Genomic DNA, 12,654 nt, shown 5'->3' on the forward strand with positions numbered 1-12,654 from the left:
ACACACAGACAGACACACAGGGACAGACAGGCAGATGCACACACACAGACAGACACACAGGGACAGACAGACAGACAGGCAGGCGCACACACACACAGACAGACACACAGACACAGACAGACACACAGGGACAGACAGGCAGATGCACACACACTCTGGGTGCTGTAGACACTGGTATTCCCGAAGCTCAGCGCTGGGATCACTGTTTTTGCCTACATTGTTTTATTCGGATTGTGGAACACAGGCATCAATTTCCTCATTTTGCTGATGACACTAATCTGTCTGCGTTTGTGTGTGTGTCTGTGTGTGCATGTGTAAGAGCGTGTGTGTGAGTGTGTGTGTGTGTTTGAGAGTGTGTATGTGTGAGAGAGTGTGTGTGGGTGTGTGTGTATGTGCGAGAGAGTGTGTGTGTGTCTGAGTGTGTGTGTGCGTGTGTGTGTGAGTATGTGAGTGTGTACATGTGTGTGAGTGTGTACGTGTGTGTGTGTGTGTGTGTGTGTGTTTGTGTATTACACACAGTCAAATTGTGATTCAGCATGACTTTGAACAGAGGACAAAGTGGTGAAATTGACCACAAACAGTTCTTCCTGTTAATTTCCTCTGGCACTTACAGGAAACAATGTTGCATCTGAATAACTGGTGTGTGCGTAAATCGATGAGCTTTCTTCTGGCCTCAACGTACAAGCTAGACCACGATTAGACTGGGCTGGACATGTGCAGTTAGGAAGCATCCGAACTAATGTACCTCCTGGAATTAGGGATGGAATGGAGCTCGGTCCCACTTCCACAAACACGGCCACCTTTGACAACCAGATGTGAACGCAAAGTGGGATTAGGCCACTCAGCCCTTGAGTCTGCTTCGCCATTGATTACCATCATGGTTGATCCAAATGTGGCTTCAACTACACCTTCCTGCTCCATCAGTACTGATACTTCTCTGCTGCTCGTCAAGAATCAAGCCTAACCTTACCTTCAAAATATTCAATGAAGCAAGGTCCTGTTATCTCATTCCTCATTATCAACATTCTGGGGGCTAGCATGTCCAACGAGAGAGAATCTAACCATCACCCCCTTTACATTCAATGGTGTTACCATCACTGAATCCCTTCCCCCCAACTATCAACATCCTGGGGGTTACCATTGACCAGAAACTCAACTGGACTCACCAAACAAACACAGCGGCTACAAGAGCAGGTCAGAGGCTGGGAATCCTGCAGCGAGTAACTCCACTCCTGACTCCCCCCCAAAGCCTGTCCCACCATCCACAAGGCACAAGTCAGGAGTGTGATGGAATACTCCCCTCTTGCCCCGGATGGGGGCAGCTCCAACAACACTCGAGAAGCTCGACACCATCCAGGGACAAAGCAGCCCCACGCTCGATTGGCCCCACATCCACAAACATCCCACTCCCCCCACCACCGACGCTCAGTAACAGCAGTGTGTACCATCTACAGGTTGCACTGCAGCAACTCATCAAGGCTCTAAAATTGTGAGGGATGTGTGAGAGAGAAGAAACGTTTCCCCTTTGTAGAGGGATGGGTAACCAGGGATATTGGCGTAAAGTAAAACATACACAGAGGCCTTTTTCATTTGGGGTGTGCGTACGTGTGTGCGTGCACGTGCGCATATGCGTGCGTGCGTGTGTGTGCATCTGGGATGCATTGTGTGAGAGGTCAGTGGAGGCAACATTGATCTGATCTTTTCATTGAGAAAAGCAAATGCAGCCAGAATGTTCTTGGGGATGATCGTTGTTCAAATTGAGACAAATTCACCTGAGCACAACATCAAAATAAGGGCCTTTTGGTCTCAGTAGTAATAAGGGAATACTCTGATCATGTCTGAATTCATCTCGACGAGGCTGTGAACAGGCAGCCATCGGCAACTTGTTAGCAGTGTTTAACACCAGCTCGGAAAAGCAGCATCTTATCTTCCAACTGGACCCTCCCAACCTTTCTGGTATACACATCGATGATTTGGATGTGCATACAAGAGTTAGTACATTTGCGAATGACACTAAAATTGGAGGTTGTAGTGGGCAGTGAAGAAGGTTACCTCAGAGTACAACGGGGCCTTGATCAGATGGGCCAATGGGCCGAGGAGTGGCAGACGGAGTTTAATTTAGATAATTGTGAGGGGCTGCATTTTGGGAAAGGGACATCAGGGCAGGACTTATACACTTAATGGTAAGGTCCTGGGGAGTGTTGCTGAACAAAGAGACCTCGAGGTGCAGGTTCATAGTTCCCTGAAAGTGGAGTTGCAGGTAGACAGGGCGGTGAAGAAGGTGTTTGGTATACTTGCCTTTACTGGTCAGTGCATTGAGTATAGGAGTTGGGAGGGTCATGTTGTGGCTGTACAGGACATTGGTTAGGGCCACTTTTGGAATGCTGCATTCGATTCTGGTCTCCCTGCTACAGGAAGGATGTTGTGAAACCTGAAAGAATTCAGGAAATACTTACAAGGATGTTGCTGGGGTGGAGGGTTTGGGCTATGAGGGAGAGGCTGGGTAGTCTGGGGGTTATTTTCCCTGAAAGCTGAGGGGTGACCTTATAGAGGTTTACAAAATCATGAGGGGCATTGATAGGCGTTAATAGCCAAGATCTTTCTCCCCAGGGTAGGGCAGTCCAAAACTAGAGGGGCATGGGTTTAAGGTGAGAGGGGAAAGATTTAAAAGGGACCTGAGGGGCAACTTTTTCACACAGAGGGTGGTGCGTGTATGGAACGAGCTGCCAGAGGAAGTGGTGGAGGCTGGTACAATGACAACATTTAAAAGGCTTCTGGATGGGTACATGAATAGGAAGGGTTTAGAGGGATACGGGCCAAATGCTGGCAAACGGGACGAGATAAATTGGTTGGCATGGACAAGTTGGGCCAAAGGGTCTGTTTCCATGCTGTCTGACTCTATGGCTCTATTGCTGTCGGGTTCAGCAGTTTGAGAGTGTGACCTCTGCCCCCTGTTTTCGTCTTTTCAGAGTTCCTTCTCCAGGCTGTTGCTTCCGCGCAGCACACTTTGTGCTCAGACCGCGGCTCGATTGACATTCACACCTCGTCCATCCCTCTCTTAATTTACCCGGTCACGATTCTATTTAGCCCGGCTCCCTCTGAGCTATTCCCTTTCTCTCCTGCCCTCCACCCTATTGTCGAGGCTCATTTCCCACCCCCTCTCCTTTACATTTTCCCCATCCTCTCGTTTGTGAAACTCCGTGACGTCGCGGACGCCTCCTGATTTCGCTGGAATGAATCTGGAACCTAAAATGCCTTCCTGCCTGGCGTTCTCTCACCTTTTCTCCTTCCTTTCTATAGTCTCCAAATCAGCTCTGCCTGCTTTGTGAAGATTCATTGAGATAAGGTCGGATGGGAATCTCCATCGTTTCGAAATGGTTTCGGATTGAGACGGATCGCAAGAGGTAAAGAGGGCTTGGTGTGGATCTGACTGTTTCTTTCTGTACCTTACCCACCCAGACACATACGTCACCTCACCTAACCTCTTCTTATCCATTGGGCCAATGGGGCTGAGGAGTGGCAGATGGAGTTTAATTTGGATAAATGCAAGGTGTTATATTTTGGTAAAACAAACAAGGGCAGGACTTACACAATTAATGGTAAGGCCTTGGGTGACTGTTGTAGAACAGAGAGACCTAGGGGTTCAGGTACATAATTCTTTTAAGTTTGAGTCACATGTAGACAGGATAAAGGCATTTAGCACGCTTCCCTTCATTGCTCAGACCTTTGAGTATAGGAGTTGGGACGTTATGTTAAAATTGTACAGGACGTTGGTGAGGCCTCTTCTGGAGCACTGTGTCCAATTCTGGTCGCCCCGTTATAAGAAGGATGTTATTAAACTGGAGAGGGTTCAGAAGAGATTTACCAGGATGTTGCCAGGAATGGAGGGTTTGAGTTATAAGGAGAGGCTGGAACTTTTTTTTAACTGGAGTGTAGGAGGTTGAGAGGTGACATTATGGAGGTTTATAAAAGCATGAGGGGCATAGATAAAGAGAATGGCAGGTGTCTTTTTCCCTAGGGTGGGGGAGTTCAAGACTAGGAAGCACATTTTTAAGGTGAGAGGAGAAGGTTAAAAAAAGACATGAGGGGGAATTTCTTTTAACAATTTTTTTAATGGTTAACATTTGTAGAGGGAGCTGGGAGACCAAGAAATCGGCAGCAGTCTGGGCACAGTCAATGGTGAGGAGGGGGGGCCAAAATGTTCTTGTTTGGCGGGAGGGCCAAGAGGGCAGAGGGCACCAACTTAAGGTGGTTGGCCAAAGTAAGCGATGGCGGCAGGACGCAATGCTTTCACAGGCCGGTTTGGAAGGCTGCATGAGTGCGGGCAGGAGAGTTTCAGAAGGTGAATTGGTCCATCGTTTCGAAGCGGAAACTCGACACGGAAACAGTCCCAGTGGGAATGCAGGACCCTGACAAAGCATTGACTCTGCATATTTACATGATGCCCAGTTTATCTAATTCTGCAGGATTTCGATCTGGGTGCGGTGACAGCATTTTAACGTGGGCAAGTGTGCCATCTACTCCCGCTGGCAGAGTCATATTCCTACCTTCCCTCGATCCACCTAGCCTGCAGGACTGTGGGAGGAAACCCATGCAGACACGGGGAGAATGTGCAAACTCCACACTGATAGTCACCAGAGGGTGGAGTCGAACCCGGGTCCCTGGCGCCGTGAGGCAGCAGTACTAACCACTGAGCCACCGTGCTGCCCAACAATGAATGTCACAAAAGGTTGGGGGCGGGTGAACCCCCTGTCCGAATGGGCAATTCCTTCTTCGGAGGGAGAAACCTGGCATCCTTTGCTGGTCTCTGTGAACTGAGACGGATGATCGCGAGCTGTCTATTGAAAGAATGTTGTAAACCTTCCAGTTTGTGGTCATTAAAAAGGGATGAAGAGAAACTGAAAGCTCAGATTTAAGGTGGAGGAGCCGAACGGGGAAACAAGTACTCCTCTTTCATTGAGTACAGGAGTTGGGAGGTCAAGTCGTGGCTGTTACAGGGCATTGGTGAGGCTACTTTCTGGGATACTGCACTCAGTCCTGGTCTCCCTACTATAGGAAGGATGTTGTTAAAGTTGAGAGGGCGCAGAAAAGATTTACAAGGACGTTGGAGGGTTTGAGCTATAGGGATAGGCTGAATAGGCTGGGGCTACTTTCCCTGGAGCATCGGAGGCTGAGGGGTGACCTTATAGAGGTTTATAAAATCATGAGGGGTATGGATAGGATGAATGGTCAAGTCTTTTCCCCAGGGTGGGGGAGTCCAAAACGTAGGTTTAAGGAGGGAGGGGACAGATTTAAAAGGGAAATGAAGTGTAACATTTTCACGCAGAGGGTGGTGTGTGTATGGAACGAGCTGCCAGAGGAAGTGGAGGAAGGTACAGTTACAACATTTAAGAGGCATCTGGATGGGTACATGAATAGGAAGAGTTTAGAGGGACATGGGCTAAATGCTGGCAAATGGGACTGGGTCAGATCGGGATGCCTGGTTGGCACGGATCAGTTGGGCCAAAAAGGGTCTGTTTCTGTGCTGGATGACTCTGTGAGTCAACAAGAGGCAGGAGTAGTGTTCCCTTCATCTGCTGTACACTGCTTGAACTTCAGAAATAGCGAAGAGAACGCACATACTTCCAAATGAAGCCTTACTCCGGGTCCCCTCCCTCTGTATGCCAGAATGTCATTTCTGAAAGAGAGTTAGAAACACTTCCTGCACCTACTCTCTCTCCCTTTCAGTGTTTCGTAGGCGCCAATGAGATCGCCTCTCCGTCATCAAAAGCTCAAAATTTCCAAGATCTTCCTTGAATCCTTTATGGATGAATGTTCGGATTCCAGTAGCTCGTTGCCCCCCTACATGGCAGCAGTGCAAACCAAACATGGCCGAACAGCCACGCTGGGTAATCTTAAAACAAAATACTTTGCCTTTCAAACAAGACTGTTCTTCTTGATTCGTTCCACTGGCACAGAAACACGTGACAATTGCACTTTCAGATAAGCTTGGTCTTGCATTATCAATACTCGGTCTGGGGGGGCAGGGGGCAGATCCAGGCAGCAATATGGTCGTAAGATATAGGGGGTAGTAGCGGGAGTAGGCCACTCAGCCCCTTGAGAATCATAGAATCCCTATGGTGTGTAAGCGGCCCATTCAGCCCATCGAGTCCACGCCGACCCTCCCAAAGATCATCCCAACCAGACCCACCCTATCCCTGTAACCCCTGCATTTCCCATGGCTAACCCACCTGACCTGCACATCCCTGGACTGTGGGGAACCGGAGCACCCGGGGGAAGCTGAGAAGGAATTTCTCCCCCTCTCTCCCGAGAGAGTAGGCTGGAATTCGCTAGCCCAGGGCCTAGTGGAGGCTAGATTGCAATGTAGTTTAAAGAAGAGGCAGTTTGATTTTTGAAATGTTGGGGACTGGTGCAAAAGATGAATTGAGGCCAGCGGGGTGTGGGAGGTGTAGATCTGCACTGATTGTTTCGCATGGTCAATAAGCTCAAGGGGCTGAATGGTTTGGTCCTTAGACTTAGGCTCTTGTGCCCATTTTCCTGACAAGTGCAGGGCAAAAGGTTTCCACAAAACATGTCTTTATTTTTCAGCAACTCGTGGCAACCATTTGATGCCAATCTAACCCATCTGATCCAAGCCGCTTGGGTGAACGTACACTCAATGCATCCCATTCAATCAATAGTGTTCCCCCCTGCAGAGATGAAGGGTGCCCGTCCTGAGAATAAGACTTTCATTTTACACACATCATTGAATGTTATAGAGCCATACAGTACGGAAACAGAGCCTTCAGTCCAAACTGAACTAATCCCATCTGCCTGCTCCTGGCCCATATCCCTCCAAACCTTTCCTATTCAAGTACTTATCCAAATGTCTTTTAAACGTTGTAACTGTACCCACACCCACCACTTCCTCTGGCAGTTTATTCCACACATGAACCACTCTCTGTGTAGAAATAATTTGCCTTTGATGACTTTATATAATCTTTCTCCTCGCACCTTAAAAATATACCCCCTAGTCTTGAAATCCTCCACACTATGGGAAAGACACCTTATCTGTGCCCCTCATGATTTTATAAACATTTGTAAGGTCACCTCTCAGCCTCCTACGCTCCAGTGAAAAAAGTCCCAGCCTCTCCTTATAACTCAAACCCTGCATTCCCGGCAACATCCTGGTAAATGTCTTCTGAGCCATCTCCAGCTTAATAACATCCTTCCTATAACAGGGCGACCAGAACTGGACACAGTACTCCAGAAGAGGCCTCACCAATGTCCTGTACAACCTCAACATGACGTCCCCAACTCCTATACTCAAAGGTCTGAGCAATGAAGGCAAGCGTGCTAAACACCTTAACCACTCTGTCTACATGTGACACAAACTTAAAAGAATTATGTACCTGAACCCCTAGGTCTCTCTGCTCTACAGCACTACCCAAGGCCCTACCATTAATTGTATTAGTCCTGCTCTTGTTTGTTTTACCAAAATGCAACACCTCGCATTTATCCAAATTAAACTCCATCTGCCACTCCTCAGCCCATTGACCCAATTGATCAAGACCTCTTTGTAATCTTAGTTAATCTTCTTCACTGCCTACTGTCCCACCAATCTTGGGGTCATTGGAATTCCCTGCCTCCAAAAGATTCAGAATCTCTCGATATCTTGAAGACAGACGTTAGTAGATTCTCGATCACTGAGGGGGGCTACGAAAGATTTTTGGAGAGGATATACAGAAACGTAGAGATCAAATTAACATAGCTCATTGTTGAACGGTGGAACAGGCTCTCGCACCCTATTCATACACATCACAACAGGGGACAGTTGGATAATGAAATAAAGTGTTTTTAATACTATACAACAGTCGAACAATACATTAATTACACAGACACACACACACAGACACACACACACACACACACACACACACACACACAGTAGGCTTAGAAATGCACAGTACCCTTGGAATTAATACCACTGTGCGAGACTGACGGAGTGGAAGTGGGGTGAACAAAAAAGACAAAAAGGTACTTACAACAGTCAGAGCGTTAAAAAAAGAATAAAGTGCCTGGATCTCCGTCAGTCTCTAGCACAGGTTCTGACTGGCAATTAAAATTTAATGCCACCCGCTTCCCCACCCTCTAGGAAAACAAATTCCCAATTTCCTCGATGTTCCAGCTCAGACGGCGAAAAGATAAGGAACACGGAGATGACCGGAAAAGGGTGAGAGGAGAAACAGCAGGCCCGGATGGATACCCGACTCAGGGGGTATGTGTGCAAAGAGCCGGCTCCAAAGACTCTCTCACAGAGAGGTGATGGAGTAGGAGGGGAGTGGGGGGTGCTGTTCATGTCGGTCTGGTGCTCTCTCAGACCCCTCGAGGGGGGGGGAAGAAGGGGCAGCCAGTGCCCCTGGAGGTAACCGAGGGGCGAGTGGGGCACAGTCACGCAGGACTGGGCGACAGAGGAGAAAGTGCAGAAAAACTTATAAATTAAAAATAAACGGCCAAACCTAGCTGGGGGGGGTTAAATCAAAAAAAAAATCTCCCATTCAAATTCAATCTCGGGCGCAAACTGCCCTGGGCTTTCATCCCAGGCAAGGCGCAGAGGAGAGAAGCTCGCTGTCTTTAGCGTACAACCCATACCCTTGGGACAACATTGGAGCAAGGGCTGCCTCGAACATTCGCAACGGGCAAGAGCAGGGTCGACCACGAGGGTCCTTCAAACCCGCACCGAGGGCGACCCGCGCCAGGGAGGGAGGAAATGAAACAAAAAAAAATCAAAAATGGGTGCTTGACAGCTCCAGGGAACTCAGCCTACTGTCAGTGCAATGGGGCTGGCAAAGAAGAACCGTAGGTCAGATGATTCGATACCAGGGCACCGTTCCGTGACGATTTTAACGAAAGGAATGCGGCAAACGATCCCGGGCACTCTGTCCATTGGCAAGCCTGCCAATGTGAAAATCCTCACAAGGGACAAGGCACAAATCACGCCAGGATCGAATGACAATTGACGGTCTGAAGATGGCGCGGCTTTTCCAAAAGTGCTCAGCTCAGTTGCTGAGGGAACGAAAGATTACACCAAAAACAAAAACAAAAACAACAACAACAACAAAAAAAAAACCCACCCCGTAGGCTGGCTGGCAGCTTCGGGGAGAGGGACCTCGCGCAGAGCCTGCCCGCTAGGCCCAAGTGTGCAAACTGGGGCCTTAACAGCCCTAAACGGGGCCCATTTAGGCTTGTGACAGAGGGAGAAAAATTTGGTGCGACTTTGTTTACAACCTCCCCCAGGCGTTTTCTTTTCAAAAGTAAAAAATTGTGACCCATTTGAAGTTTGTGCCTGTGCCAGCACATGGTTCCTCTACCTCCTATAGCAGGGAGGTGTCTAAAAAATGAAGGTTACAAATGTAACAAGATTGTGGGGGGAGGGTGGGGCGCTGTGGAATGTGTACAAATGTGGTCAGTAACGCGTTGGAGAGGATTTTGTGGGGGGGGTGCCATCTTGGTGTTGCCCTTCAATGAGTTATTAATACTCCAGGGCTGATGGTGACGACTAGGCCTCGCAAAGGGTCACCCTTTGGAGGTTGGTGGGGAAGAGACGACAGTGCAGCCTCTCTCGCTCACTTTTTGTTTTAAAGGGGGGAGGAAGAAAAAACATGGGAGGGAGGTCAAACTGTTGGCAGACAGCGCTGTGAGTCACATTCAGTGGTGGCGCCATGAGCGAATTCTCTGGATGCCTTTCTTCTTCCTCTCCCTCCCCACCCAGAGCGGTTTCCATGATCCCGGAGTGCAGAACCTCGCCTCAGGTCGTCCGCGGCAAGAATTTCTCCCGTCGGCCGCTCGGACAGATGTTTGCCGGTGGCCTACTGAGCCGCACTTTCACCCCCATTTCTGCCAAGCCCAGAACGGGAGGCTTGGCCTTCATCCCAAGATGGCGATCTGCTCCCCTCACTTGGCATACGAGTGGTGGTCAGGGCACAGGCACTTCTCTGCAAACTTAAACAAAAAAGACAACAAAAATTCAAATAAACAAGGAACAACGGCCTTTTCTTCCCCTACTCACCACCACCCCCGCCTCAAACGAAGAGAAACAAAACCGCAAAAAGTGTTTTGGCACCAAATTTTTTTAAAAAAATCCACACGGAGGAGAGGGAGAAGAAAATGTGGAAAATGGCTTTACTTCTGGGGTTGGAAGAAAAATAGAAATTAGACCATAAGAGAGAGAGAGAGCGAGCGTGCGCGACAGCGAGAGAGAGAGAGCGTGCGCGACAGCGAGAGAGAGAGCGAGCGTGCGCGACAGCGAGAGAGAGAGCGCGAGAGAGAGCGAGCGCGCGTGACAGTGAGAGAGAGAGCGTGCGCGACAGTGAGACAGAGCGCGCGCGACAGCGAGAAAGAGAACGGCGCGACAGCGAGAGAGCGCGACGGCGACAGCGAGAGAGAGAGAGTGACGAGCGAGCGAGAGCGCAACAGCGAGAGAGAGAGAGTGACAGCGAGAGAGCTCGGAGGGTCGGATTGGGCTGCTTCCCGCACCCCACACCCCACACCCCACACCCCACACCCCCCGCCCTCCTGGGGGCTGCTCACAGCATCTTGGTCCTCTGGAGGCCTGTGCTGAAGTAGCTATCATCGCTGGCGTTGGCTGCTTGGTTTATTGGAGTCACTCACGTTGCCTTCGCCGCTGCTGCTGCTCCAGTCCACGTCCGTGCTCTCTACGTTCACGTATACATCTTCTGCAGGAGCACACACAGAGAAAGGTCAGCCGGGAAGCCCCGGGCAGGATCAACACAACAGACCAGGAGGGTTTTCCTGCTCCCAGCTCATTGATGAAGAGGTTTCCAAAGCCTCCTGACCTCTCTACGCGTGAGTGAGAGAGATTAAAAAGTCCTCCTCATCTGTCTTTAAGCGCTTACTTTGAAATAATCCCCTCCAGATGTCTCCTCTCCCAGTGCGTCAGCAGAGGCGTGTAATAACATCTCTGAACGGGCTCGTCAGAAAAATAGGTTAATTAAAAAAAAATGTAGACCCAGAGGGGCCCTATTGTGGCACAACGGAACTGTCTCTGCCCTGAGACTGGGAGTCCCCAGGTTCAAGACTCAGCTCCCCCAGGAGGCGTGTAACAACATTTTGTAATGGGTTGCTTAGAAAAATAGGTTAAATAAACAAAAAAATGTTAAATTCAGGGGCCATCTTGTGGCACAGTGGTAGCGTCCCCATCCCTGGACCTGGAGGCCCAGGATCGAGTCCCACCTGCTTTAGAGGTGTGTGATAACAACTCTGGACAGGTTGGTTAGAAAAATACATTAAATAACAAAGAAAATGAGCTCTTGCGGAGCAGTAGCCTGTTCCTACCCCTGGACTGCAAGCCTGGGCTCAAGTACCTAGATACAATAGGAACTGCCGATGCTGGAGAATCTGAGATAACAAGGTGTAGAGCTGGATGAACACAGCAGGCCAAGCAGCATCATAGGAATAGGAAGGCTGACGTTTTGGGCCTAGACCCTTCTTCAGAAATGGGGGAGGCGCAGGGGTTCTGAAATAAATAGGGAGAGAGGGGGAGGCGAATAGAAGATGGATAGAGGAGAAGATAGGTGGAGAGGAGACAGACAGGTCAAAGGGGCGAGGATGGAGCCAGTAAAGGTGAGTGTAGGTGGGGAGGTAGGGAGGGGATAGGTCAGTCCAGGGAGGACGGACAGGTCAAGGGGGCGGGATGAGGCCAGTAGGTAGGAGATGGGGGTGGGGCTTGAGGTGGGAGGAGGGGATAGGTGGGAGGAATGACAGGTTAGGGAGGCGGGGACAAGCTGGGCTGGTTTTGGGATGCGGTAGGGGGAGGGGAGATTTTGAAGCTTGTGAAGTCCACATTGATACAATTGGGCTGCAGGGTTCCCAAGCGGAATAGGAGATGCTGTTCCTGCAACCTTCGGGTGGCATCGTTGTGGCACTGCAGGAGGCTCAGGATGGACATGTCGTCTGAGGAATGGGAGGGGGAGTTGAAATGGTTCGCGACTGGGAGGTGCAGTTGTTTAGTGCGAACCGAGCGTAGGTGTTCCGCAAAATGGTCCCCAAGCCTCCTCTTGGTTTCCCCGAGTAGAGGAGGCCACACCGGGTACAGCGGATGCAGTATACCACATTGGCAGATGTGCAGGTGAACATCTGTTTGATGTGGAAGGTCTTCTTGGGGCCTGGGATGGGGGTGAGGGAGGAAGTGAGGGGGCAGGTGTAGCACTTCCTGTGGTTGCAGGGAAAAGTGCCGGGGATGGTGGGGCTGGAGGGGAGTGTGGACCGGACAAGGGAGTCCCGGAGAGAGTGGTCCCTCCGGAAAGCAGATAAGGGTGGGGACAGAAAAATGTCTTTGGTGGTGGGGTCAGATTGCAGATGGCGGAAGTGTCAGAGAATGATGCGCTAGATCCGGAGGTTGGTGGGGTGGTACGTGAGGATGAGGGGGATTCTGTTTTGGTTGCTCCCCCCCACCTTAGTGGTCGAGAACGCCCTCGACCGTGTCTCCCGCATTTCCCGCAACTCATCCCTCACACCTCCTCCCTGCAATAACAACCAAAACAGAATCCCCCTCGTCCTCATGTACCACCCCACCAATCTTTGGATCCAACGCATCATCCTCCGGCATTTCCGCCATCTGCATTCCGACCCCACCACCAAAGACATTTTTCCCTC

At 50.0% G+C, this 12,654-nt stretch overlaps 1 protein-coding gene across 1 annotated transcript in view; it reads right to left on the bottom strand.

Moving 5' to 3' along the window:
* Positions 1-7,818: 7,818 nt before the first annotated feature.
* Positions 7,819-12,654, bottom strand: part of LOC109925191 (max dimerization protein 1-like) — a 29,420-nt gene continuing 24,584 nt past the window's right edge. The window contains 3 exon segments of the mRNA XM_048618769.1: positions 7,819-9,981; positions 10,570-10,617; positions 10,619-10,715. Coding sequence (XP_048474726.1) covers positions 9,849-9,981; positions 10,570-10,617; positions 10,619-10,715 — 278 coding nt within the window. The 3' untranslated portion in view covers positions 7,819-9,848.

The sequence above is a fragment of the Rhincodon typus genome, chromosome 40 (genome assembly GCF_021869965.1).
Source record: "Rhincodon typus isolate 14 chromosome 40, sRhiTyp1.1, whole genome shotgun sequence".
Lineage (NCBI taxonomy): Eukaryota > Metazoa > Chordata > Chondrichthyes > Orectolobiformes > Rhincodontidae > Rhincodon > Rhincodon typus.